Genomic DNA, 27,285 nt, shown 5'->3' with positions numbered 1-27,285 from the left:
CAAAGTCACTACTTTATAATTTTACGACGGCTTGAAACCAACTCATCTGCATTAATAATCCATAAAAAAATTAAACCAGCAAATCGACACTTTTGTTAAATTCACCCACACACGTACACGAAATAAACTATTGGCAAAAAATACAAACCCAGTCGCGTTGTCGGGAGTGCAAAGAAAACAAAACTTTAAACAATTTCAAAAAGCAGCTAAGAAACTAGTTTTAATGAAATTAGAATTTTAACATACTTTAAACATAAACAACTTCTTGTAAATATATAATATAATATTTGTTCGTCAACTTTACCATCACCACCCTTAACTATTCTATAATACAAATACCTACAGCATCATCATGGTTAATCGTAATAACAATCAGGCTGCCAATAATAATAACAATAATGCTGGTGGTTCAGATCATGTACAGAATCGAAGTCGAAATCCACCCATACCGATACAAGCACCTGAAGGTGCCAATGCTGCAGCAGCAGGCGGAGCAGGTGGTGGTGGTGGTGCAGCTGCCGTTGATTGGGTCCAAGAGGATTTAGAACGTTATAGTTTTGATGATTCCGATCGTTTCGAAGAAGATTCTCTATGCAGTTGGAGTTCAGAACCCGAATCATTGTATAATAATTGGAGAGGTTGGAAGAAACCATCAAATTTTGGCATAGGCAATGGTTCTACAACCGCAACAGGAAATATTGGCATTGATGCCACAGCAAATGGAAATTGTGGCAAAGGAACAGGTAAGCAATAAATTAGCTGATTATAACATAATGATGGTTTCTGTGTAATTCACTTTTTTTTAGGGAAAAAATTAGTTCGAAGATCTATACATTAGAATCTTGCATGATTGACTTAATTTTATGGTTAATAAAACGTCGATTGACCATTTCCAGATTGTTTTGTAAGGGGAAAAATATTTAATTTTAAACAAAAGATTATCTGCCATATGTTCTAGTTGTCGTTGTAACATCCCTATTGCTTTTACACAATGGGCTGAGGTGACAGACGTTGGCCGAGAAAGACTCGGTTCGTTTCGTATCGTAGACCCCTCTGGAAACGTATGTCCTAGTAGTTTCATCAGTAGGTAGCGCACAGGCCAGATGGCTTTGCAGGTTCCCCGCGCAATTGGAAATAGATTGCATGTGTATTTGAAACCTGACAATATTCAATATTCGACCAATATATAAATATTATCTTCCCCCTGAAAGGAGACAAATGAAAGAAGCCACTCATGTTTGGCGTTCCTCCCATAGATGAGATATAAAAGAGAAATTGGATCTCATAAAAACCATGTAATATGTCACTGCTATAAGACATTTAAGATCACAAATATGTTCCTTCTATTCGAAAGTCTAGAATACCAGCAATCCTTCCTCCACATCACAATATGTAACCTTTGAGTTTTTGGACAAGATTTTTCGTCATAAATCCAATGTTCCTATTGAACATTTCGTTCATTTGTGTTAAATTACAGTTCCGAATCCTATTAGAGAGTCCACAGTACTATTACTAGATGTTTTAATTGTCTCCGATACCAACTCAAAACGATATTTTGAACGTTCCTCTGCCCCATCTCTCCTTTACAGAGATTTGACTTTGAATTGAATTGTTTTATAGAAGTATCTCAAAGGTAATTCTGGTTCACAATCGATTTTGGCATATGTTAATTATATTTGTTCTATATAATTGAATTTTGGAAGCCTCAACTCTAAGGAAGTATCAAAAATATAAAATAATTTTTTTAATCAGCACTTTGTTCAAATTGATACCTATATGTTTGAATGGAAATGATAAAAGGCACACAAAATACAAGGTTCTCAACTTTCCGGGGGCATTACAAAACTCAACTGATGATTGGTCGTGTCTTTCTTTTAATTCAATTCTGCTACACGCATGACTTGATATCAGTGAGTGATTTTTTATGGAGATTCAAGTTAAATCATTTCTTTCCCTAAATTTTATTCTCTAATTCTCACTATGCCTGTTTTCGCCAATAAATTGTGTGAAAAGATAATAAAACAATAAATATTTATTTGAGTGTCTTATTTTTCCCAATCACTGGCAATGGTATTCCAATCGCAGAGTAAAAATCGTTGATGATTAAATCCAGCTTTGATTGATTTGCCCATAGCAAAAACCAAAAACCATTGCAATAACAGGCTCCTTTCCATCCACTCGTCCGTCCATTCATTGATTGGCATCATCCATATTTATTTGCCGATTTATATTTAGAATCGTTGCATTCTCTTTTTGTTTTTGCTGCCCTGCAATAAACATTTAACGTTTAAAAATCACGAATAAATAAAAACAAAAGCAACAATAATTTCTGTGGTAATTGACAGGGAAGCAAGCAGCAAAAGCAAAAGGGCTTGAAGAAAAAGAAACATTGAATTCATCTCGTGTCAGTGCCAATAGAACGTGAAGAAACGAAAACATACATACATAACAGAAAGCAACATTTTAAAATACGAAATACAACATTTGGGGGAAAAACATTGTTGCCAGAACATGAAGCGTTTTGTTGTATAGCTGCGAGTGTTGTTGATTTTTTTTTGATGCAAGCAGACAGTGCACATACATTTATTCGCGCTTTTGAAAAAAAAAAAAACAAAACGCATCTGAACTCTGCAGTTAATGTTTAAACCATTGTTCTGTGTTTGCCCCGTTGAAAACAACGTACCAAATGTCTGTCGCCTGTAACTTAAATGATGTCCTGTTCAAATCATTGTTCCTCCCTATGGTGGCACATAAACATGTTTGTGTTCATGTAGCATCAGACACACAGACATGCGGCAAATTCGACAGAAAGTCAGACAAACAGACATTATTGTAACAAAATACTTCTTCATATACCTTACTTGAATGCCCCCTCCGACTCTTATAGTTTGGTTTGACTGGTGATTATTTTGTATGCCTTCCTTTAAAATATTTCATTGCAATATGTATTTTCAGATTTAGCCTGCAGTCAGTCAGCCAGTTCGACAGACAGCAAACCAGCCAGCTTGATCCGAAAGATGAATTCGTAAATTGACATTGATTTGAGATTTAATGCATAATTTACGATGCAATCGCAAATCAACATAACTGCAAGATGAGAGGGGAATTTAAAGTAACAATTTTGTACATAATATATATATATATATTTGTATGTTGATATGTTTCAGCATTCGTATATTATGTGCCACAACATAATACTAACATAAGCATTTATGCTCAATTATGTATTTTTCGTTTCTGAAGGTTTCAATGATAAGACAAGGTTAAAAACAATTTTTCAGCATGTTTGCCTCCAGTCGACATTAGCTTCGTCTGCAATACAGAGATATGCGTCCTGGAAAACTAGGAAAGGCGTGCTTTTGCATTGAATACAAGCAGGGAAATGTAATGTATTTCTTTATTCTGACTGTACTGCATCGATATTCTTTAAGGATGCAACTAGTATCGGCTGCATTTCTATGTACGCCATTCAGACCTACTTGACCAACCTTTGGAACTCACGAAGATCCCTCGAAGATCATACCTGGTGGGAAAAGTCTGTAAGTCTGTCTGTCCATAAGTCTATGCAAGAGGTGTTATCCTCGGTTACCCCCCTACAAAGCAATGTTTCCGACGATAGCTCCAAAGGAAGAGGACTTCGTGTTTGTTTTGAAAAATGTTTCTTCTCTGCTGCTATGAATGGTAGATGATTTCCAATTATGCCATTAATACTGTACTGTTCTACTTCCTGGGCCACTCCATCCGCTGAACCTCTCGCTCTAGATCATGCAGAGGTGTCTCTGATGATAACTGTTAAGCAGATTCTGTACCGATAACATTCGGTAATGATCGTACAATTATTCGCATAAGTTCTGATCGACCAATACTTCAAGTCCGGTCGTACCTTAGTTATCTCTATACCCTCGAACAGCTTAAAATGTTTAAAGTGGTCGAAGGCTTTCAATCTGCCAATATCGATCATTATTGCTCGTTAGCACGAGTAACTGAAATATGAGGAAATGACATACAATTTTGTCTTGGGGTCGGATTCCAAAGTTCCAAGATGGGCTATATCGGTCCATGTTTAGTCATAGCTCCCATATAAGGGTACCCCCAATTTTCGGTATTTAGGTGCACATGAGTACATTTTTCAACTGAATTCGCTGTAATTTGGTACATTGGGTTCTTATTGGGTACCAAATTTCTCCACTAAAAATTATAAATATAGGTCCACTTTTTCTAGTATCCCCCACATAACGGTACCCTATAATTTTAGGTATTTTATGGATCTTTAGCGTGTTTTTCTCCCGACTTCGCTGAAATTTGGTCCCATTTTATGTAAATGGCGTAACATGATCCCTTATATCTTTCGATTTGCACGAAATTTGACATAGCGTACTGAATTGCGACTAGAATGATGTGTGTTAAGTATCGTGAAAATCGGTTCAACTTTAGATATAGCTCCATATATGTATTTTCGATGTAATGTAAATGGTGCACCAAAGTACATATATATCTTTTGAAAAGAAATGTGGCATAGAGTACAATGTCTACAATGATGTGTGTTAAGTTTCGTGAAAATCGGTTAAGATATATATAAAGCTCCCGTATAAATTTCTTCCGATTTAATGTAAATGGTGTCCCAACCTCTCTGTATATCTTTCGAGTTGGACGAAATTTAGCAAAGCGTACTGAATTAAATCTAGAATGATGTGTGTTAAGTTTCGTGAAAATCGGTTCATATTTAAATATAGCTCCAATATATATTTTCGTCTTCTATTTTATGTAAATTGTGCAACTAAACCCTTAAGGTTTGTTGACGAAAACAATGAGGTGCCGTCCAGATGATGGGTATTGAAATCCTGCAGTACCAGGCGATTATATACAGTTTCTTTTTTATCGGCAATATGAATTAATTAAGTACATCGACATCAGCAGGTCCAATTTAGAAGAGCTGATCCGTGGGGCACTTATTTTTTTGGTTTTTAAATATCAGCTATTGCTTTTGAAAAAAATTGATGCCACTTTGTCGTTTTTGAATTTCTATATGTTATTCCTATATCAAGTTTGAGTCTGGCTTTGTTTTCCACGCGATGCCTGTGAGGTTTTCCCCAAAAATCATTTAATTTTTCCCCTATTTACACTGTCCCCCAAAATACTTTGCATATCAAAAGTAAATTATTAACGTAAAAGGAACACAATGGGGAAAAAAGATAAGAAACCAAAGCCTTACCAATATATCGTAAAGTCCTTTACCGTTCGTTCAGTGATGAGTTTTTATTTTGCTTTGCCTATCCAGTGTTCATTTTCGTTTCGGTGTCAAGGAACCCCTTCAAGGATTCAATTTTTGCTTGAATCTGTTGGAGTGTGTGTATGTGAGTTGCTTCGTTTTGATATCTTTTTAATGAAATTAACATCAGCTACAACCACGAGCGATATTAAACGCGAAATTTACTTTAGACTTCAAACTACCTCTCCACCCCTACCTCTCAAAAAAAAAAATCCCGAGTTGTGTTCCTACATTTTGAGGAACGTTGTAAACATTGTATTGTCAACTTGTGTTGTGTGTTTGTGTGTCTGCACTGCAGCATCATCTTCACGATTTTCATCTTCTCCCATTACTTTAATCGTATTCGAGGTGAACAGTCTGAGTGTTTTGGTTGTTATTGTTGTTTTTGACTGTATGTATGTTGCCTACTCTGGCATGACAATTGCTCTTCTCATTGGGTCTTACAACTTGATATTGGAACATACAGAAGAATACAGAAGGTGCGTGCTATGATTCCCTGTTAACTGATATATTTCTTTATGTCGTACAACAATGTCATTGCTGTTGTTATTATTTTAAAGAAATATGAAATGAAACCAATAGTAATTTAAACTTCTTCATGAACTTTATGAAATTAGCATAGGGTCAAATATGTATTGGAAAATAGTTATTGAGACATAATAACATAGGAAATACGATCAAGTTCACTTTTAAAAACAATGACCATTGCGGTAGAAATTCCCTATATATTTAAATAAAATTAGCACAACATGTTTACATGAAAACATGAAGCGGTTGCACCGTCCTGAACATTGTTTTGCTAAGACAAGTCGTATTTGTGTAGGCAGCTGCTTCTCCTCTGCTGCTATGGATGATATGCCTCTAGATTAAGAAGATCTCTCCGGGCGTACCTGGGTGGACGATGTCTCCACAAAAGGCTATGGCTGCATTTGTTATGCCAATAGACGGTATGTTTTTTGTCTGCCTGATGCAGTTCCACACACAGCATTATCGCAGGTCTGAAAGTCTATCTACAGTTTACCACGATCATTCGCAAACCACACTGGATCCGTACAGCTTATCACTGGCCTTCCTATTTCTTTATAACAGCTTTCTTTGACAGCTCCAAAAGTTCTATCGCGACTTGAACATCGTTCCTACTTTTTATACCCTCAGCCTTATGGCTAATGAGAGTATATACACTTTGATACGGTGAAGATGTGCCTCATTGAAATATTGTTTTTAGATCCCATGTTTCTTTGGACCAAATCCGTTTCAGAAAATTTGGAGTCGATTTTGCCATGTCTGTCCGTGCGTTGTCCGTCTGTCTGGCTGGCTGTTGCGCACGATAACTCTCTAAGGGAATAATCGATTTCATCCAAACTTTGCACATCCTAATATTTCTTCCAAACTTAGTTTAAGTTCGAAGATGGGGAATATCGGCCCACTCCTTCTGGTACCTCCCCCAAAAAACGGACTATCCGATTTTAACGAAACATTGTACAACCTATTGTCTTTACCAAGTCTATATAAAGTAGGAAGATGGGACCCATTGGTTCACTCCTTCTGGTACCTCCCCTACAGAGGTTCTAAATTTTCAATATTTATAAATCCAATAACAGGCAAATGGAATGTCCGATTTAAACCAAACTTTGCACAGCCTATTATCTTTACCAAGCCTGGATCAAGAATGAAAATTGGACCCATTGGTCCACTCCTTCTGGTACCTCCCCCTCAATTGATCGAAAATTTCAATATTTATATATCCAATTTAAGGCGATATAAATCCAATGTCAGCCGAATTGAATGTCCGATTTGAACCAAGTTTTTCACAACCTATTGTCTGACACTTTTTTACTTGTTATCTGATCGAATATAGAAGTGTCTTGTGCAGTCAATATGAAAAAGCTGTCGACCGCTACACACAATATCTTGAGGTAATTTTGGGATATTCACCATAGATTTCGTTAACAATATTGCTTTCAATTCAGTTGCAGATTGAAGTGATGACAACTTCATGAGGGGTATAATATATAAACCCTTTATAAACACATTCAAACACATGCGTGATAGGCTTTCCCCTCTCCATTCTCACAGACGCGTTAGAAGGAATGATCATGATCTAGAGAGAGAGAGAGAGTGGTGCAAAGTTACCAGCTCGAAGCTCTAGATAAACACAGGCCTATCAGACAGCTTGAAATAACATTGATACAAATACAGTCGCTCAGACAGTAGAACAATACCTTAAAGGCCATGAACATTCTGTGAAGAAACACGATTAATCTTAGATCAGGATAGTGCGGGAATTACTACCATACCCAGCATATAGACAAGAGTCACACACCATGTTCCAATTTGGCTTTATCTGAAAATGTACCTCCTGACAAAACAGGGGATATACGAAAGGAAATAAACCAGATAAACCATTTGAACATTTTGTAATATCCCAAAAGTCTTCCCAAGTCTAGGAATATCAACACCAATTCAAAAGCTAAGGACACTGTTTTTAATCCAAACGACCAAGAATATGTCAATCATCGGAAATGCCATCAGGATAAAATCAAGTCATCTGCCAAAATAGATTTGCATTGCTAGAAGACATTGATCGAATCTGATCCGAGAGCTTAACCATCACAACCATGTACCGAACCAAATGTAGAGAAGGAATATGTCGTCGCTCCTAGAAATAAATTCGCATCGGAATCGGGTAAAAATCTTAAAGGTTTCTGTCCCCCTAAAATCTCCATATTTTTTTTTTGTCCAAGAGCAATCCCAGCCCACTTATGAAAATGATTGGAGGGCATTATTTTGTGGCGTGAAATCGAAATTTTTGTTGCACAATAAATTTTGTCAACATTTTGCAGTTATACCTCATTTTGCCTCTTTTACAAGAAAAGTTCAATATGAGGGCAATAGCTTCACCAATGTCATTGAAATGTTGTGTTATTGTATTTGACGCTATTTGCCCCCCGAAGCCACCAACCAACCAATGGCCCTTTGTTGTCGTTTATTTTGGAACAAAGAAACATTATTTATCCTTTGACTTGTATTTTTCGTTCTTCTTTATTTCTTCATCATCGCCGCTTCATTGTGTATGTGTATGTTTGTTTGTTTATTTTGTTTTGCCATGTTTAGGTTATTATAATTTATATTTGGCTATATTCACCTTCTGACGGTTTGGATAATGATTTTGTTGTGGCTGATGGTGATGATAATGATAAATATTGTAATAATAACACTGCTGTTTATTGTTTGTGAAGGCAAAAGGAGTCATTGTCTGTAGATAATAATTGTGAGTATGAGTTTTACAATACGTTTCATTGTTGTTGTTTTCTTTTCTATTTGGAGGTAGAATATTCTCTCTCTGTGATAGGTTAATAGAATAATGTTAATGACACTTGATTGTTACAGACACAAGCTGTTATTTAAGGTTAAAATTTTTATGCCAGAAGGTTAATACCATTATAGACTCGGTTATGTCCAGAATGTGGAGCAAGTCATTCTCAAAAATATTGGAATATAGTACTGTGATTGCATAATGAATCGCTAAGTAGATTAAAATTAGCAGTGGTTGCTTCCCTACAGATGATTTTGAGTAAAATTTGAATGAACGTTCCAGTATCTACATTATATGCAAAGTAGAATTTCAATCGCCCCCACTTCCTCATTATCTTCACTTAGACGGAAGTGGGACCTTTACTCTACATTGTAAAATGCTGCATCAAGGAATTTGACATATATTCCGTGCTTTGTAGATTTTATTTAAATAAAAACTGTCGGGTCTTGGAAATAAAAGTCACATTTCCTTCTTTCCATAGACTTGGGATCGTTGCTGCAAGTTTATGATCATGACACATTATCGTCCAAATACTTAGGATTCAGCAGACTCTTTACTTCCACAATTATTGATCCTGATCTCTTTATATAATTTGATCTCAACAAATAGAAGGTTTTGACTATAAAATTAATCGGTTGTGTCGAATGTGAAAATGGTGTTAGATGAGTGTGTTTGGCTGGGCAGTTAAAAAGGTGTAGCGTGTCATGTGGACCCTTACCACATGCCGGACAGGTATTATTGTCCGACATGTGGTAATGGTCCATAAGAATTGAGACGGCTATACCATCCTGATTTCAGTTGTGCCCGACGATCGTCGAGGATTGTATTCACACGATGTTATCAAATGTCTCCCTCAACTGCATCCGTGTGAATACGACTCAATCCTGCTTGATAGGCCTCCTTTTTGTACCGTTTGACCTCTCTCTCTCTCCAGATCATGAAAATCCTTCATGATGGCATTTCGATGCCATTTCTCCGCTGGTTGTTGTCATCTAAAGATCGCATCATATTCGCAACCACTATGCCTGAGAGAGGTTTGGTCCCCACTACTTCATGTTTCTCTGTCACGATCCCTGTTTCTGAAATTTGATAATGAAACAGTTTGTGGATTATTTTTTTTCACATAGAGTTTGTGCTGTGGTCTGAATGATTTGGATACACTATAAAAATGCTTGAGCTTATTTTAATCCACGTGAACGAGATTTTGAAATTCTTTCAATCAAGAGGTATCTTACTATTCTATACTATTATGGGGTTTTTTTGTCCTCTGTATCAATGGGTTTCTTTGTGAGGGTTTGAAATCCACCATTTCGAAATTATGCAATTTTATTTTCAAATAACAACATTAAAATTTCCTCTTATTTTTTGCATCTATTTTCAGAAGTTCCAACACTTACAGAATTGGCAGCAAAATGTGTTGCCTCCTATATACCCTTCGAACTGGTGGAACATGTCTATCCACCTGTACCAGAACAATTGCAATTACGTATTGCATTCTGGAGTTTTCCCGATAATGAAGAAGATATTCGTTTATATTCGTGTTTAGCAAATAGTTCATCTGATGAATTTAATCGTGGTGACCAGTTATTTAAAACTGGTGCAGTCAAAGATCCCTTACAAATTGGTAAGTACACAAAAATATACGCACTCACACGCACATCCTTTCACACACACACCCATATAAACAAGCAACAAGACAAAACCACTTATCATTATAATTATAATTCTTTGCAGGTTTCCACCTTTCCGCAACGGTAGTATGTCAAACACCTAGCCAGAATTTTAATGTGGCCGTTACCTTCGATCGAAGACGTATATCGTCATGTAATTGCACATGCAATTCAAGTGCATATTGGTGTTCTCACGTTGTGGCCGTTTGTTTACATCGAATACATTGTGTAAGTAATGCATGGAAGATGAGGTGGTGAGGTGGCGGTTATGTTTGCCACAAATGAGCAATACCACCACAACCATGACAATATGCCACAAGAAAATAGCATGCATGGAATATTGTATTTTGTTGTAGTTTTTGTTCCTGTATTGTCATTGTTTGTCGTTGCCATTGTTCCATAGCGTTGGCGGCGGTATGGCTAGTTTGTAATTTAACCGAATTCCTAATTATGGCAATTTTCATATTTTTTGCTTATACTCCTTAACATGTTTTCTTTGCATTCTTTTCCTTTTGTTTTTTATTAATTATTCAAGGCTTTGGAGGTGTGTTTAAGAGCTCCTGTCTCGGAATCATTGACCCGTTTACAGCGGGATCAATTGCAAAAATTCGCCCAATATTTAATAAGTGAATTGCCCCAACAAATACTGCCCACAGCTCAACGTCTGTTGGATGAACTGCTGAGTGAACAACCAACGGCAATAAATACAGTATGTGGAGCTCCCGATCCAACAGCAGGTGCATCAATAAATGATCAAACAAATTGGTATTTGGATGAGAAGACATTACATGAAAATATCAAACGTATTCTCATAAAATTTGTTATGCCAGCTCCAATGGTTTATAGGTAAGTAATTACAGACGTGAAGAACAACACTAAATAAATAATACACAAAGACACATTTAAAAACTGCTATTAGGAGCTATATATTAAAAATTTACTATTTGAGACTACATACGATTTAAATTTAATCCAAAAATTTCACATTCTTCTACCTTCCGCATGCAACTAGAAACATTTACTGATTTAGTCACATGAACTCAATCCAATTTATTTACTTTCCTTGTAAATCAAGGTTATTTTAGGTTAGGGATGTACCGTCCACTCGTGATCATCCGTTATACCTAAAAAGAAAACGGGAAAAGAAGAGAGAGTGGAAGAGGGAGGAGAAAATAGTAGGAGAAGGAGAGCCTAGAGATGGTTATTTTAGCCATGCCAGATTATTGACATCTACAGAGGATAATTTCAATTGCTTCTAGCTCTTCTTCGACCTCACATAGACGACAATAATCATAAACTCCAGCGGAAGTCCAATTTCGAAGTGAGAGATCAAATCCTTCAGTGACCTGTTATGATACCTACAATGATTTTGATCTCTCTCCTAATATGTGCCAACAGCGAGTTCTTCGGCGAGAGAATTCAGGCCAGATAGCTTATGAGGTTCTGCAACCAGGTTCTCTCGACCATCTGTTACCGACTACCTCGACGTAGAACAAGCGGATTTTGCCAATGAAATAGACAATGGGTGGTTGCACAGATCTCAATCGGAAGATTGGACGATTGTGAGCCCCTCGAGCAAGCTCGTCGGCTATCTCGTATCTGTAATTCAAATTCATCGTGTCAATTAATGATAAATTACAAAATTCATATGATGTATGGCCATACATTTTTCAAATTTATAAATTAGGATCTTCTTCGCCCATTCTCTGGATTAGTATTGAAGCAGACACTTCATTAAGTTGAGTGTAAATATTTTCCGGTCCTGGTCTACTCTCTCTGGGTCTAAATTCAATGTTAGTCCCCCTAAAACGAACTAGAAACTTAGAATAGCTTTTAGAACAGCCTGAGGTGTGCGACACATTCCATTCCATTTTCATTGGGAGACTAATTTTCACATAATTTTCGGTCGTTTTCTCTTGGGCGTAATTTGCCTAGCATAGGCTCCATATATAAAGTTCCTATAAATTTTGAGGTATTTTGAATGTCCAGCCTGTAGTTTAGAATTTCGTTTTCTCTTGGGAGCAATTTACCTAGCATAGCTGACACATATAAAGTTCCTATCCCTTTTTTACTTAAATTATAAACTACTGACTTGTTTTTGTTTTATTATTTAAAAATATTTTCAATTTTCATTCCATTTAACATTTGTCTCCATTTCCCCTTTGCAGCGATGTAAATTATTTAACAAATTCCGCCCCACCAGCTGCCACAGAATGGAGTTCTCTCTTGCGACCCTTGCGGGGACGAGAACCTGAAGGTATGTGGAATCTTCTCTCAATAGTTCGTGAAATGTATCGTCGTTGTGATCGTAATGCTGTACGACTATTGGAAATTATAACGGAGCAGTGTATGGCATGCGATCAGTTACTACTGTGGTGGTATCAGACAAAACTCTCCCTAATGATGGGCTCACATGGTCACAGTGGCGGTAAACACTCAAGTACACATTCAAATTCAAAAGCCATCGAACACGCTTGTAGTTCGCTATTCGATGAAATTGTTGTTCTTTGGCGTTTGGCTGCATTGAATCCAGGTTTGGCACCAGATGAACGCGATATGCTACATGCCCAATTTACAGCCTGGCATTTAAAAATTTTGGATCGTGTAGTTAAGTGTCGTATGATGCCGTCATCGTATAATAATAAACATCAACAGAACATGCGGTCAGATGCAGAAATGTTTGTGGGTTTTAAACCAGCCATAGAGGCTTGCTACTTAGATTGGGAAGAGTATCCAATAGCAGGTGTCACCCATACGCATGAGACAAATCCGATTTACTATTCACCCTTTACATGTTTTAAACACACAGAAAATAAGTGTGAAAGTAATGGTGGGCAATTGAATGCCACCCAGGCATTGATGGCCAATAATAAACATTATAATTATATAAGTTCATCAGCGGATCATGGACAGCATGGTGCATTCAAACAACGCCTGGAGAGGCCATTTCGTGAACGTTTCTACATCTCGTCGAGTAATAATTCCAGCAATTCTTCAAGTGACAGTGTTCATGCACGTTTACACCAAGGTTTGGATTTACCGCAGCAGCAACAAGCACCAGCATCTGGAAATGCAAATTCAGGAGGTGTTAAAGTTGTGGCTGGTGGAGAAGCTTCAACAAGTTCTGCGAATGCAAACAGCAGTAATTTAGGAAAAGCCTCAGAACGAAGTGGTGGTGGGGGAGGAAATAATATGTCATCATCTATCGATAACAGACCCTCCACATCATCACAGTGCGCTGCTGCTGCTGCTGGATCTTCTGGCGTACCAAGACGTATTCCCCTATCGAGCATGGGTGGTGGCGGAGATGGTAATCGGTCAAGTGCCAGTAGTGAAGGTTTCTGTGAAAATGAAGATTTCGGTGGCGACAGCAGTAGCAACAATCTATGCATATCTGACAATGATAACGGTCGTAGTATAAACCCCAATAAGTTTCCAATGCCACAGCAACAACAGCCGTCAACATCCAAAACAATATCTCAATCCGATTCGCAGCAGTCATTTAATGATTCCTCTCCCGATGCTTTGGATGTGGCCGATGAAGAGAATAAATTGTCTGGATTTTCATTGCCCGCAACACCCACAAATAAAGCTATTGTTGCCACACTTGCATCACAATCTTCATCGGACTCTTCAACATCATCATCCTCCTCATCCAATTCGTCCTCATCGTCACTGTTGATTGCCCTGGGATCTGAGGCACCTGGCAGCGGTGTTGGTGGTGCTATAGAAACAGACAAACCTTTAAAAAGCCAAGAGATAAGAAGGATATCTAAGGATGAATCATTTTCATCATCAAGTGATGAATTTGTGACCCAAGATGTTGGCAAAGGCCGCTCGGCTGAGGATTTAACGCCAGTGCCAAGCACATCAACGGCAGCCAGGACCGCTCTAATGAAGGCTCAAGGCAATTCTCTTTCACCCTCGGCGTCAACAGTTGTCAACGAAGTTGCTCCTCTAAACAATAAAACAAATAACGCTACCACTCCAACAACAACGGCATCATCATCATCGGCATTATATGTCGGACCCTCAACATCAGCCCAGGCCATGGCATCGTTTTCAACAACGAATATGGGACCTTCAACCTCGTCCAATACAACGTCGGAAAAGCCACACATATTCTCAAATCTAAGACCATCAGAAGATGCTTGGGACATACTATTGGCTCGTGCTGAGGGTCTACATGCCCATGGTCATGGAAGAGAGGCCTGTATTCTGGCAGTACGTTTGGCTGAAGAAATGCTGGAAAATCCTCCCAATCTAATGATGGAAATGCCACCAGCTCCCAAAAGGAAAGGGAAGAACAAAAATATCAATCCCATTTCTCATCACCTAACCGTGTTGGCCTCCGCCACCTTGACCAAATGCGCTTTCCTTTGTACTGTACTTTCGGAAAATTCAGAACATTATCATATTGGATTTCGAATTTGTATCTTTGCTTTGGAAATGGCACGTCCACCGGCAAGCACCAAACCGTTGGAAGTTAAATTGGCCAATCAGGAAGCTGATATATTGACGCTCTTGAAGAAAATACCAATCGATGAACCCGAATTGGAGGTGATACGCGCACGTGCTGAACGTTTGCGTAATGGCACCATGAAATCGCGTGGGGAAGCTTTATTGCCCATCAATTTGGCGTCATATATTTTCGATGCATTGGTAATGCCTTCGGTGTCAATGAAAGATCAACGAATTCGCAGTATGAGTATCTATCGACCGATAACTGATGAGAATCTTGGCTTTGAAGCTGCTGTGGCAGCATTGGGTCTTAAAGCGAATGTCTCCGAAGCAGAACATCCTCTGTTGTGTGAAGGTACACGCCGACAGAGAGGCGAATTGGCTTTAACTTTGTTGTACTTCTATAAAGATGACCCACACAAGATTGCCAAAATTATGGAAAAATTATTGGATCGTGAAATACACACCTTGCTAAAGACGCCATTATTGCCAGCCTACTACTCCAATAATCCTCCGGTAAGAACACCCAACAATTCGGCAAATAGGCATGGAGATGGTGGTGACTACAATAGACATGGCAATAATGCCGCAGCTATGGCTGGTGGTTCTGCCCAGAACATTGGTGGTAATATGGACATGTACCATGCGGATTATGCTTCTGTTGGAGGCAATAGTCGTCCTACCAGCTCTACAAGTGCTGAGTTGGATGTTAATATGGCGGGATTGAATATTTCATCTCCTGCCAATTCATCATTAATGGCTGCAGCCCAACAAAATAGCCAGGGGCTACAAAGCAATGTCCCAGCCATGGGTACACAACCAACACAGACCACTACCAGAGCTAAGGATTCACGATACAAAGGCAAACGAGCATATCCATCAATACCGAATCAACCCTCTGAAGCCAGTGCCCATTTCATGTTCGAATTGGCCAAAACGGTTTTGGTTAAAGCGGGAGGTAATAGTTCAACGTCATTGTTTACCCAGGCCACGGCCAATCATAATCATCATGGTCCGCATAGAGGTCTGCATATGTGCGCTTTTCAGTTAGGCCTATACGCCCTGGGATTACACAACTGTGTCAGTCCCAATTGGTTATCTCGTACCTATTCTTCACATGTTTCTTGGATTTTGGGCCAGGCCATGGAAATTGGTGCGCCAGCTATAAGTTTCCTAATAGACACATGGGAGGGTCATTTGACGCCACCCGAAGCTGCCAACATGGCCGATCGCGCTTCCAGAGGTTGGGACAGTAATTACCCAGCAGCCGAATTGGCCTTATCTGTATTGCCACATGCTGCCGCTCTAAATCCGAATGAAATTCAGAGAGCAATTCTTCAATGCAAAGAACAGAGCGACTATATGTTGGAGAGAGCTTGCATTACCGTGGAGAATGCTGCCAAGGGAGGTGGAGTTTATCCCGAAGTTCTGTTCCAGGTGGCACGATATTGGTATGAGCTGTATATGCGCAATACACCCAACAATGGAGGCGGAGAGCATGATCAACATGATGACCATATGGATCATTCTGCAGCCGTGAGTCTATCTGCACTCATAGAATCTCACCAGCATCATGAAATGCAAATGCAACAGCAAGCGGCAGCTGCTGCAGCGGCTGTCAATCAGCAAGCCATGGTTGGCCCACCATTGCAGGGTGGTCCACCAGTACCGCCTGGTGGTCAACCGGGACAACCCGGTGGACCAGTTGTAGTAACTTCTGCTCCTCCAAACTTCCAACAGCAGGTGCCACCAATGCCTCCTGTCGGTATGGCGCCCTATAATGCCTATGGTTTTTGTCAGGGAATGTACCATCACAATCTCTATCCGACAAATCAAATACCCATGTATGTACCACAAGGACCACCACCAGGACCACCGCCCCAAGCATATCCAGGTTATCCACCACCGCCCCAACAACAACCTGGCAATCCCACAGCACCACCGTCGAATGCAGGAGTACCGCCACAACAGTCTCCGTATGTACATCAGGCACAAAATGCAGGTGCATTTGGTCAGATGACACCTCAAGCAGCCTATCAAGCAGCAACTATGCAGTGTGGACCACCACCGCCGTCATCGTTTGTGCCACAAGCACCACCACAAGGCCCCTCCGTCCCGCCAAATGGACCACCCCAAATGGCTCAACCACCTCCAGGAATGCAAGCTGCGGCTGCTGCTGTGTACTACGGCCAACAGGCACCACCACCCAATGGGCAACATCCGGCCCAAGCTGCAGCTCAACAAGCAGCAGCGGCCCATCAAATGGCCGCAATGCATCAAATGAGAACAAATCAACAGCAAGCAGCTGTGTATCCTTTTGTACAGCAACAACCGCCTCCGCCCCAACAACAGCAAGCTCCACACCATCAACCACCGCCACATAATATGGCCGGCCATGGAGGAGGACATCATCAACAAATGGCTCCACCGCCACAAGGGGCGAACCGACAACGTCACCCACATCAATTTACGTGAGTATAAGCCCATATAACTCTATGTTCTCAAGAAAAAAAATTAATCATCAATATAACTAATTTTGCATTTCATTAGTCCCGCCCAATTACGTTATCTCTTGGCTGCCTATAATGTTGGCATGTTGGCTATGGAAACATTGGCACGACGAGTTCATGACGATCGTCCTCAGGCCAAGTATGCACGCAATCCTCCCTATGGCGAAGATGTTAAATGGCTGCTGAGAATTTCAAAGAAACTGGGATCCCAGTATTTGCATCAGTACTGTGTGTGTGCCGTTAATTCGATTGTTAGTCCATTTGTGCTACACGATGTGGCCATAGAATCGGCTCACTATTTAGGTCGCAATAATCATCAATTGGTTATGCAACATTTAAGATCGGCTCTGACACCGTTGGTACAAAAATGCCAACAAATGTATGTAAAGTTTTTGGATGTTTGTAGAATTGTAGATTGATTTATTGTTGTTTCCACTCTTTCTTTTGATAGGTATATCCAATGTATACATCAAAAATTGTATCATTTAACACCAGCCGATTATGAAGATTTTGCCAGCATTATTGTGGCGGCTCGAGCCGCTTTCCAAATAACACCGGAAGGTAGTGCACAATTTAAGGATTGGTTACAGTCGATAAAGAGGTGAGAAGATATTGTTTTATAAATTATGAATCAGGACATTTTGTAGGCAACTATGGGGATATGCTCTCAATGTCTCTTTAGTTGTCGACATTGATTTCCTCTCGTTGTATATTTTAACAAACACAAATTTATTAATATTTTAATTATATTTTGAACAGATCAAAATCATGTAAAAAAGAGTTGTGGACACAAATAAATGCTGCCCTTCAAAGTAATGCCAAATGACAAAGACTTGATTCGCATAGTATGACCACACCATCAACACAATCTTCATCAGCAACAACAGCAACACTGGCAGCAGCGGCGACAACAGTTCAAGCCTCTGTAGCAGCAACGGGATCAACAGCAGCAGTAGCGGTAGCAACAAACAATAGCAACATAAATACTACAGGGGTCAGTGGCATTGGTGGCCCAAACACATCTGGTGCTCCACCACCACCACCTAACCTATATGATGGCCCATCAAGCAGTAAAAATAGTCTTGTCGCAAGTGAGGTAACTGCAGCTGCGCGTAATTTAAATTCACCCCTATCGACAACATCGGTTTCTTCGACATTGTCAACGACACCGACAACAACATCGGCAGCCTCATCGCTGACGTCGTCGACCAGTTTTTCATTGGGTTATGGCGGTAGCAGTAATGGCGGTCCAAAATCTGACTCAGCTGTTGCCTCAACTTCTAGTGCTGCAGCAGCGGCAGTGCCACCACCACAGCAATTAGTAGAGGGAGCTGCAGGTGGTGTTAGTGTTGCCAGCGTTGTTGATAGTAATACAATGCTTTCGGATGCATATCATCATCAGCAAATGCAATTGCAGTTGCAACAACAATTCGAGCAACATTATCAGATACAAAGTTATTATCAATCTCAACAACAGCAGCAGCAACAACAACAGTTGCAGCATCAGGCTAAGCAATATCAAGGCTATTATGAGCAACACGTGTTTTTGCAACAACAGCAGACGGCACAGGCACAACAAAAGCCACCACCGCCACTAATGGGCCAGCAACAGCAAAATCAATTATTATATAATGCATCGGAACAGCAAAGAACAATTGCCACCTCATATCATCAGCAGCAGCAACAACAACAGATACAGCATCAGCAACAGCAACGATAACAACTTCAACAAAAACTAACAACAACAGCAACAACAATCATTCATACACCACAACACAATCACAGCAACAATCAATGAATTTTGCAACAGCTGGAGGAAGTAATGCAGGAGGAAGAGTTCCACTTTCCGGTGGTTGTGGAGTATTCAATAGTGGTAGTGGTAATACCATAGCAATAGAATTACGAACTTATAATCAACAACAATATCACAACAATTATAGTAGTCATCATCATCATCATCATGTGCAAAATTCCACAACATCAGCAACAACAAATAACCCTATTAATGCTGCTGGCACAGCTTCTTCATCTTCAACATTGCCACTACCGCCACCACCACCACCATCATCATCAACACAACAACTAGCCTCTACGTCATCATCGGCAACATCAACACCCTCGTCAACATTTGCACCGCCCCCTCTGGTTGCACAAAATGTTGCCGCTCCTCCTCCTCCCCCTCCTGCTGTAAATCTTATTGTGACCGCTCATGGTCATGGTCAAATGCCACCACCACCACAACCGCCGCCAACTTATCAGCAACATCATTATCACCACCATCATCATCATCATGCCCCCCATCATCAACATCAGCATCAACAGCAACAACAACTTCATCATCAATATCACACTATGTCTCAACTCGGCCATTATCATCAGCAACTTTAACAACGTTTTTATTACATGTTCGTTGAATTGTAAAAATTATTTCGATTATATTGAATTTCTTTTAATTTCAACATTGCTTGGCATCTTTACACTTGTAATTGTAATCATTTTCATTTATATATTGGGTATATTCTAAAGCGATACACAGTTAAAAATTGTCAATGCATTGCCTCCGCTTTATTTGAGGTTTTCTGAATTTTCAAGTTTGCTGACGTCATATTTTTTTCATATATTTTGGTAGAAGACCTTTTTAAATGAAATTTCTATAGCTGTCCTTTCAATGATAGATAGATAACCTTCTATAGGTTTTTTATTTAAAACATCTAGAAGGACCTTTCAATCGATTTTTTTTTAGATTTGGGTTCGATAGATTGAGGTTTGGAATTAGAAGAGTATACATTTCTAAGATTTGCCTAACGTTGCAGTTTGGCTATTTTACAAATGGAAAATGAAAGTCGTTCACCGTTGATTTTAAATCAAAAATAATGGTATTTTTAATAGTTCAACAAAACCACAGGAAATAGAATTGAGTTAATAAATACAGCTTGTCTCAGCTAAAATTCAATTCCAAGGAATTCGAGATTTTAAATTTGATTGATTGATTCAAAACAAAATGAATTAATATTTCAGAAACCAGAGGTTTATTAGCAACTTTCTTGAATTCTTTTGGAAAGTAAAATATCATAAACAGGTTGCAAATTTTTTTCATTCATAAAATATAGATTTATAATTTTCCATACATCCCTAACTACGTAACTAATGCACCTTCGCCCACCACTCACCACAGACTGACTCGACTGACATTTCTTTATTTAAGATTTCGTTGCAAAAATAATAAAAAAAAAAAAGAAAAGACAAAAAATATAAATTTTTACCTGTTGAATGAAACATTTGATTTCGCTATGTTCTCTTTTTTCTATTTTTTTGTATTTAGAAAAAATATACACACATATTTTAGTTTTATTTTTTCATTATGATTACATACATAAACAAAAAAACAAACACCTTTTCAATATTATTAAATGAAAGATACAAAAATATAAAAATAATAACAAAAAAACACATTTAATTTTTTTTTCAAAATCATACAAAAAAACATTTTTTTCTCTTTTGGAAACGCTAAAATTTGTTTTTTATTTAATTTTTCAAAAAAATGTGTTCATCATTTTTAAATGAGTTTTTTTAATTTAATAAATATATATTTTTTTGTTTAGTTTTTTTTTACAAAAAATAATATATATACACATTTTATATTAAATATTATTTACATATACATATTTTTTTTTCATTAAATTAATTTTTTTAATTATAGATTTTTTTTCAGCATAATTTTAAGATTTTTTTTTATATTTAGTTACATTTTTTATTTTTCATTTATATTATATGTTTATTGTACGTATAATTTTGAAGTTTTGAATAAATATGGTTTTTTGGATTTATTTCAAAACTCTCACAACAAAAAAAGAACAAGAATTTAATTTGTTTTTTATTTATTTTTTAAATATATTTTTAGTTCTATTCTTTTTGTATTTATCTCAAAAATATCTCAAAAGAAATACTTTCCTGCTGGTGTATGTTAAAAATTTTTTATTAGATTTTGTATAGAATTTATATAGTTACATTTATGACAGTCGATATCGAGCTGTTTCGAGCAATGTTTTTGAATTTGGCATGCCAATATTCGATATCTACTAAATTTCGTCCAAATATCCTATAACAATTATCGAGTATTTGCCCGTAGCTATAAGAGGTGTCGAAAACAGGAAAATAAAAAAATCAACAAGAAGAGGATCAATTCCGGAATGTGCTGAATATACAGTAAAATCCTGATAATTCGTAAACTCCGCTTATTGGTAACAAAATGCCGGACCCTTGGAGAAATCGCGATAATTCGTAAAAATCCCATACAATTCCCTCGACAATTCGTGCAAACTTTCCAAAAAAATACATGTTATAATCCGTAATTTGTCTTCGTAAGCCTCGATAATTCGTAAACTTAAAATTTTTTGTTTATCTCTTTCTCTTCATTCCGCTACATCAAATTGGTAGCGGGCGCCGCATTCTTTGCAAGCAAAAACACGTTTTTTTATGCTCATCGTTCGACATTTAATGGTAAACCACTAGTGATTTTCTGCTCTGAAGTGGCAAAACATTTGTTTTTGTGTGCTTTTCTCTAACTCTCATTGTTCTTACGTTGATCGATCGGGCTATTCACATTTCTCTCCAGCTCAGTGAATTTAACTCAATGTCACAAAAACGTTCGCACTACAAGATTCTTTATATTCGTAAAATGCTTTATATCATTAATGCAGTGAACAATGGTGAAATAAAAAATTGATGTAGCGAATCGCTACCACATCTCTCCGTCTACCCTCACATCTCTTCTTAAAAAGAGGGAGATCATCATGGGAATGCCCAGCAGCAGTACCGTAAAACGCAAAAAGCAGCTGGATTCGTGGATCGAATGTGCCAATTGGAGGAGTGCTTATTAGAGAAAAGGCTAAAACGTTTGCGACTTGATTGGGCTTAAACAATTTCAAAGCCAGCGAAGGATGGCTCGATCGCTTTAAGAAAGGTACAACATAACTTTCAGGAAAATTTGTGGTGAAAGCGCTAGCGTCAGCGTCAATGTTTGCACGGAGTGGAAACAAAAGTTGCGGGACTTGATTAAAAACTATGAGCCCAAAAATATTTTTAATGCCGATGAAACGGGGCTTTTTTAATGCCTTCCTGACCGAACAATGTGTTTCAAAGTTGATGCATGCCATGGTGGTAAAAGTACCAAGGACAGAACCACATTATTTTTTTCTGCTAATATGGATAGCACTGAAAAGATGAAACCTTTAATGATTGGAAAGTCAGCGAACCCAAGATGCTACAAAAATATTGAGTCATTTCCTAAGGACTATCGTTCCAACAAAAAGGTGTGGATGACGAGCATTTTGTTTGATGAATGGCTTAATTTGGTAAATAACAAAGTGGTCAGCAAAATCGCAAGATTTTATTGTTCGTTGACAATTGCACGGCTCACAACGGACGTCCAGATCTGAGTCACGTGGAGGTAGAATTCTTCCCAGCAAACACAACTTCTCAGCTTCAGCCACTAGATACGGGGCATCATAAAAAATTTTAAATCTTTCTATCGCAATGAGGATGAAAGGAATACAAAATTACAATCTTGCACGCGAGGAACATTGATGACAAAGTATGGAAAAATGTTAGCCAGCCCACGATTCCGAGCTGTTTTCGAGCTTGTGGTTTCGACAAAAGACCATACTCGTCAGTATGTGAAGAACCATGTATTGAATCTAACGTAGCCGAATGGAATCGCGTTCCTCAAGATGGAGAAAATCCAATCAGCTTCGACGAATATGTTCACTTTGACGACAATGTGGTTGTTGCAGGCATACAAACGGATGATGAAATCTTGGGGTTTTTGCAAGAAGACGACTAAGTCAGTGATGACGAAGTTGATATCCCCCCGATTTCTTGCAAAGAGGCAAAAAATTGCATTGACAATATACGCCGTTATTTTTTGGGTGTCTTAAACAATTTCGATCGAATGGTGTCATACAGTAAGTATGATCGTATCGAATTTGAATTGTCGAATAAATGGGCACTCGATATCACATGTCAGATTTTGCCCCAAGGAGTCTCACGGATATATAAAATTTTATATGAGTAACGGATCATTGAAAGGTAGAAAGATTAGAGTTATATAAGTCCTATCAAATGGTTTTTATAAAAGACTTTCCAAAAGTCTTCTGTAGACGTAACATCTCGTGTGAGGTTGCCTATAAACTAAAGACTTTTCAAGAGGTACATAAATTACTTTCTGAAAAAGACATCATAGTGGATATTCTATAGATAGAAGATACCCTAGAGGGTATTCTATAGACAGAAAAAAAATTGTTCTACCTACAGAAGACCCAGTAGGTACAACATCTTAGAGAGCCTTCTACACATACCACCTGGACCTCGGCAATTCAGTTCCATTAGATTTAAATAATTCCAACCTTTCAGAAATTATTCTATATTCTTCATGAGATTGGAGATCTTTCAAAGGGATATATGCATTGACGATTTTATTTTTTCTGTCCTGGACCTCGACAACTCAGTACCATTAGATTAAAATAATTCCAACCTTTCAGAAATTATTCTTTCAAAAGTGAAATATGCATTGACGATTTTATTTTCCCTTCTTCCCACAAAACGCAAATTATTTCAATTTTCATTAATTGTCTCCTAGACTTCGTAAACATAATTCGAAAAAAAAAACAACAACAACATTAACTGTATTATAATTGATGTGATTCTCTTCAAATTGAAGATTATATATTGTATATTTATTGCTAAAAAAACAAAAAAATATAGATACAAGATATCATCTAAATATGAATATACTATATACATACAAAGTAAATAAAATACATAAACAAATTTAAAAATAAAAAAAAATCAATTCAAATAAAAGATATATGCATTTTAAAACCAAAATAAAATTTAAAAAAATACCACAACAACATTTAAATAATGCTTAAATAATACTTACATACCAATATACTGCCACTTATATATATTTTTTTAAACAACAACAACATGAAGAAGTTAAATTCGTTATACTTAAAAAATCATTACTGTGAAACTGAAATTTCAGCCATAGCAAAAACAAAATTAAAAAAAAAATAAAATAAAATATTGATGTGTTATATAAATATGACAAAAAACTCAATAATAGAACAAATCAATCTAAAAAAAAGAAAAATCCATTTTAAAACGAAGCAAAGCAATATTTACTAACAAGCCATACCAAAGCAAAAAAAATTACACAAAAATAAACGGCTTAGGTTATTCTGATTTTTTTTGGCGGCCAACGTGGGACAAAAATATTTTTTTTTTTGGGTATCGTCCCTTCTACTTAGAAAATCAATTGTGTCTGTTATTCATAACTAGAACTGCTGTATAAAATGCCATTATCATAATTTCACAAAAATTAAATAAAGGAAATAAAATATTGTAGATAATAAAACATATAAATACTACATAACACTTATTTCGATAACTTTCGATAAATTATACGTTTAGTTTTGAACCAATTTTTTTACGATTTCGTTGGTTTTAAATATTACAGGAACAGAATTGTAATTTTCGATATAAATTTTTTATTTGTCATTTAATTTGTGTATTAAATTTCTATTACTCTCTACGTCATTTCGAAGGATTTTGGGACCAGCAATTTTATATATATCGAATAAACAAAACAATCATTAAGATTTATGATTATAATATGCTAAAAAAATTACACGGATACCGATTAGAGTTAATAATCGGGAAAATACATCCTTGCATTTGGAAGATGCAATACATTCTTTCTGAAAATAAAAGTCCAACATCAGGAGAACCTAATGCAACATCGAAGGAAAAACTTTACCAAAAATTAGAATTTTCTAGATTTTTCTTTTGATATACATATGTCGTCCATAATCAGGTCCCTACATATGAAATGCAATGAATATTTATCTACTAGCTGTATATTAAATATAAGCTCAAAAACATTTTGTTACCTTTGGGCAACATTGGGTCGTAAAGGGTCGCTCGCCAGACCAAACTCACACTCTACAAGACGCTGATACTACCCGTTCTGTTGTATGGATCTGAAGCATGGGTATTTGCGCAAGCAGATGATGCAGTTCTTCGAGTGTTTGAGAGAAAAAATTTCCGGAAGATCTGTGGGCCGATCTGCGACGACGGTGAAGTGAACATCGCCGTCGAATGAACAATGAGTCTGACGTTGGCTAGTCCATGTTGAGAGAATGTATGAAGATTCCCCAGTTCAAAAGACATATACAAGCGAGCCAAGTGATGGATCACGCAGAAGGGGAAGGTCACGAATCCGTTGAAAAGATCAAGTAGAAGACAACATCTCGGAAAATGGTCTTTGAAATTGGAGGAGATGTGCACAAAACCGACGCGCTTGGAAATCTTTTTTAAGCTCGGCTTATGGAACAAACATTATGTTATAAGCCAGCTAAGTGAGTAAGTGTTATACCGTTTTCAACACCAAGAAATATTCACCGGAGACCCCACAATTTATGCATGTCCAAGTTTTAGTGTAGCCACCATATAACGTTACCCCCCAATATTCGGTATTTTGGGATTTTGGACACGTTTTCCAACCGAATTGGCTGTGATTTGATATTTTGGGTTCTCATGGTATAGCACATATCCGTACCAAAAATTATTATTAACCAGTGAGCGGAGCAGTATAGTCGGACGGGGCCGACCATACGATACCCTACACAACTACCACGGAACTCAAATTTTCTGCGGATGTTTATTCCGAGCCTAGGCAATATTTCGTGATATTTGCACCCTCTTGCCCGATTAGAGGTAAACAGCACCTCTTCCTCACATTGACATATTTTCCGAATATTACGAGTATTCAGTACATCTATTGTCCAGATTCCCTTCACCGTGGGTTGTGTTGTGATGTTCGGCTTTAATTTGTGGTCTATAGATCGACTCGAAAATAACACAAAAATTAAGTTTTCGGCCCACTTCATTCAAAATTATTATCTGATCATCACCGAACATTATAGGCGTTGTCCTTGACCATGACTGGAACCTCATGGAACATTTCAAAGCGATCTGCGCTATAGTTCCGCTCTCTAGAGTGACAAAGGGTTACTAAATAATAAACAAATACGGAGATACCAGTATATATTTAGGTGTAACTCCCACATCCGAGCACATGCAACAATATAATTGGTATTAATTTAAAGGTCAACAACTCCTCTTGGATATAATATCAACTTCTCAGGTCTATGTCCTTCAGGGGTAAATATATACGCTATACAACACAAATTTCGAATTTTTTCGCACAAAAGTCAGGGTCCATTGACCGATCCATATTGACCGATCTTTATCAAAACAGGCATGCTTATTCTTTGGCCCGATCCCCTTCTGCCTGCACGATGTTGGAGCCATTATTGCGGCCTCTGGAGCGACCAGAAAAACCGACAAAAATTTAGTATTTGGTCCATTCCATCCCCAAAATATTAACCGATCTTTCCCAAAAAAATTTCATGAAGATTGGTCCATAATTGTGGCCTGTATCGTGTTCACAAATTATAATGGACAGACGGACGGACTCAGCTAGTCGAGATATGAGATCGGTATAAATTATATCACAAATTATAATGGACAGACGGACGGACTCAGCTAGTCGAGATATGAGATCGGTATAAGTATACCGAGGTGGGTCTAGGACCAATATTTCGCGGCGTTACAAACTTTTGGGGCTGCACAAACCTATAATACCCTGACAACATAGTTGTTTAGGGTATAATTACCTAAGTTTCAGGGTGGCCCCCATATAATGATACTCTCCTTAGTATTTTGGAGATTTTGGACTGGTTTTCGAACCGAATTGGCTGTAATTTGGAATTTTGGGTTCGTACCAAAAATTATTAATATTAGTTTGGGGAAAAATAAATTATTTTTATATGACTTATAGGACTCTATTTAACATGCTTCGGAATATCCGATTTGGGCCTAATATGCACCGTTTTGTTGTATGATTTGTTGCCATTTTAAAGGTTACTTCATAATGACTATTTGCCATAATTTCGTTTACGATTTTCACAATCCTCCCTAGATAACAATTTTATT

The 27,285-nt window shown here is 37.7% G+C and overlaps 2 protein-coding genes across 2 annotated transcripts; both read left to right on the top strand.

Moving 5' to 3' along the window:
- Nucleotides 1-352: 352 nt before the first annotated feature.
- Nucleotides 353-18,120, top strand: LOC133326712 (zinc finger SWIM domain-containing protein 8 homolog). Its single transcript, XM_061535330.1, has 10 exons — nucleotides 353-743; nucleotides 2,775-2,799; nucleotides 9,102-9,109; nucleotides 9,967-10,209; nucleotides 10,320-10,483; nucleotides 10,791-11,101; nucleotides 12,424-17,187; nucleotides 17,267-17,605; nucleotides 17,678-17,827; nucleotides 17,986-18,120. Exons 1-10 carry the CDS (start codon nucleotides 353-355, stop codon nucleotides 18,050-18,052), a joined length of 6,462 nt encoding a protein of 2,153 aa, XP_061391314.1. The 3' UTR covers nucleotides 18,053-18,120.
- Nucleotides 18,074-18,946, top strand: LOC133326711 (putative uncharacterized protein DDB_G0288537). Its single transcript, XM_061535329.1, has one exon. The coding sequence runs from the start codon at nucleotides 18,074-18,076 to the stop codon at nucleotides 18,944-18,946; it is 873 nt and encodes a 290-aa protein (XP_061391313.1).
- Nucleotides 18,947-27,285: the final 8,339 nt, after the last annotated feature.

Source organism: Musca vetustissima, unplaced genomic scaffold (genome assembly GCF_032173495.1).
Source record: "Musca vetustissima isolate MV318-11 ecotype Yass unplaced genomic scaffold, APGP_CSIRO_Mvet_v1 utg24930, whole genome shotgun sequence".
Taxonomy (NCBI): domain Eukaryota; kingdom Metazoa; phylum Arthropoda; class Insecta; order Diptera; family Muscidae; genus Musca; species Musca vetustissima.
The sequence above is the reverse complement of the archived record's forward strand: the minus strand, read 5'-3'. Positions and strand labels throughout refer to the sequence as shown.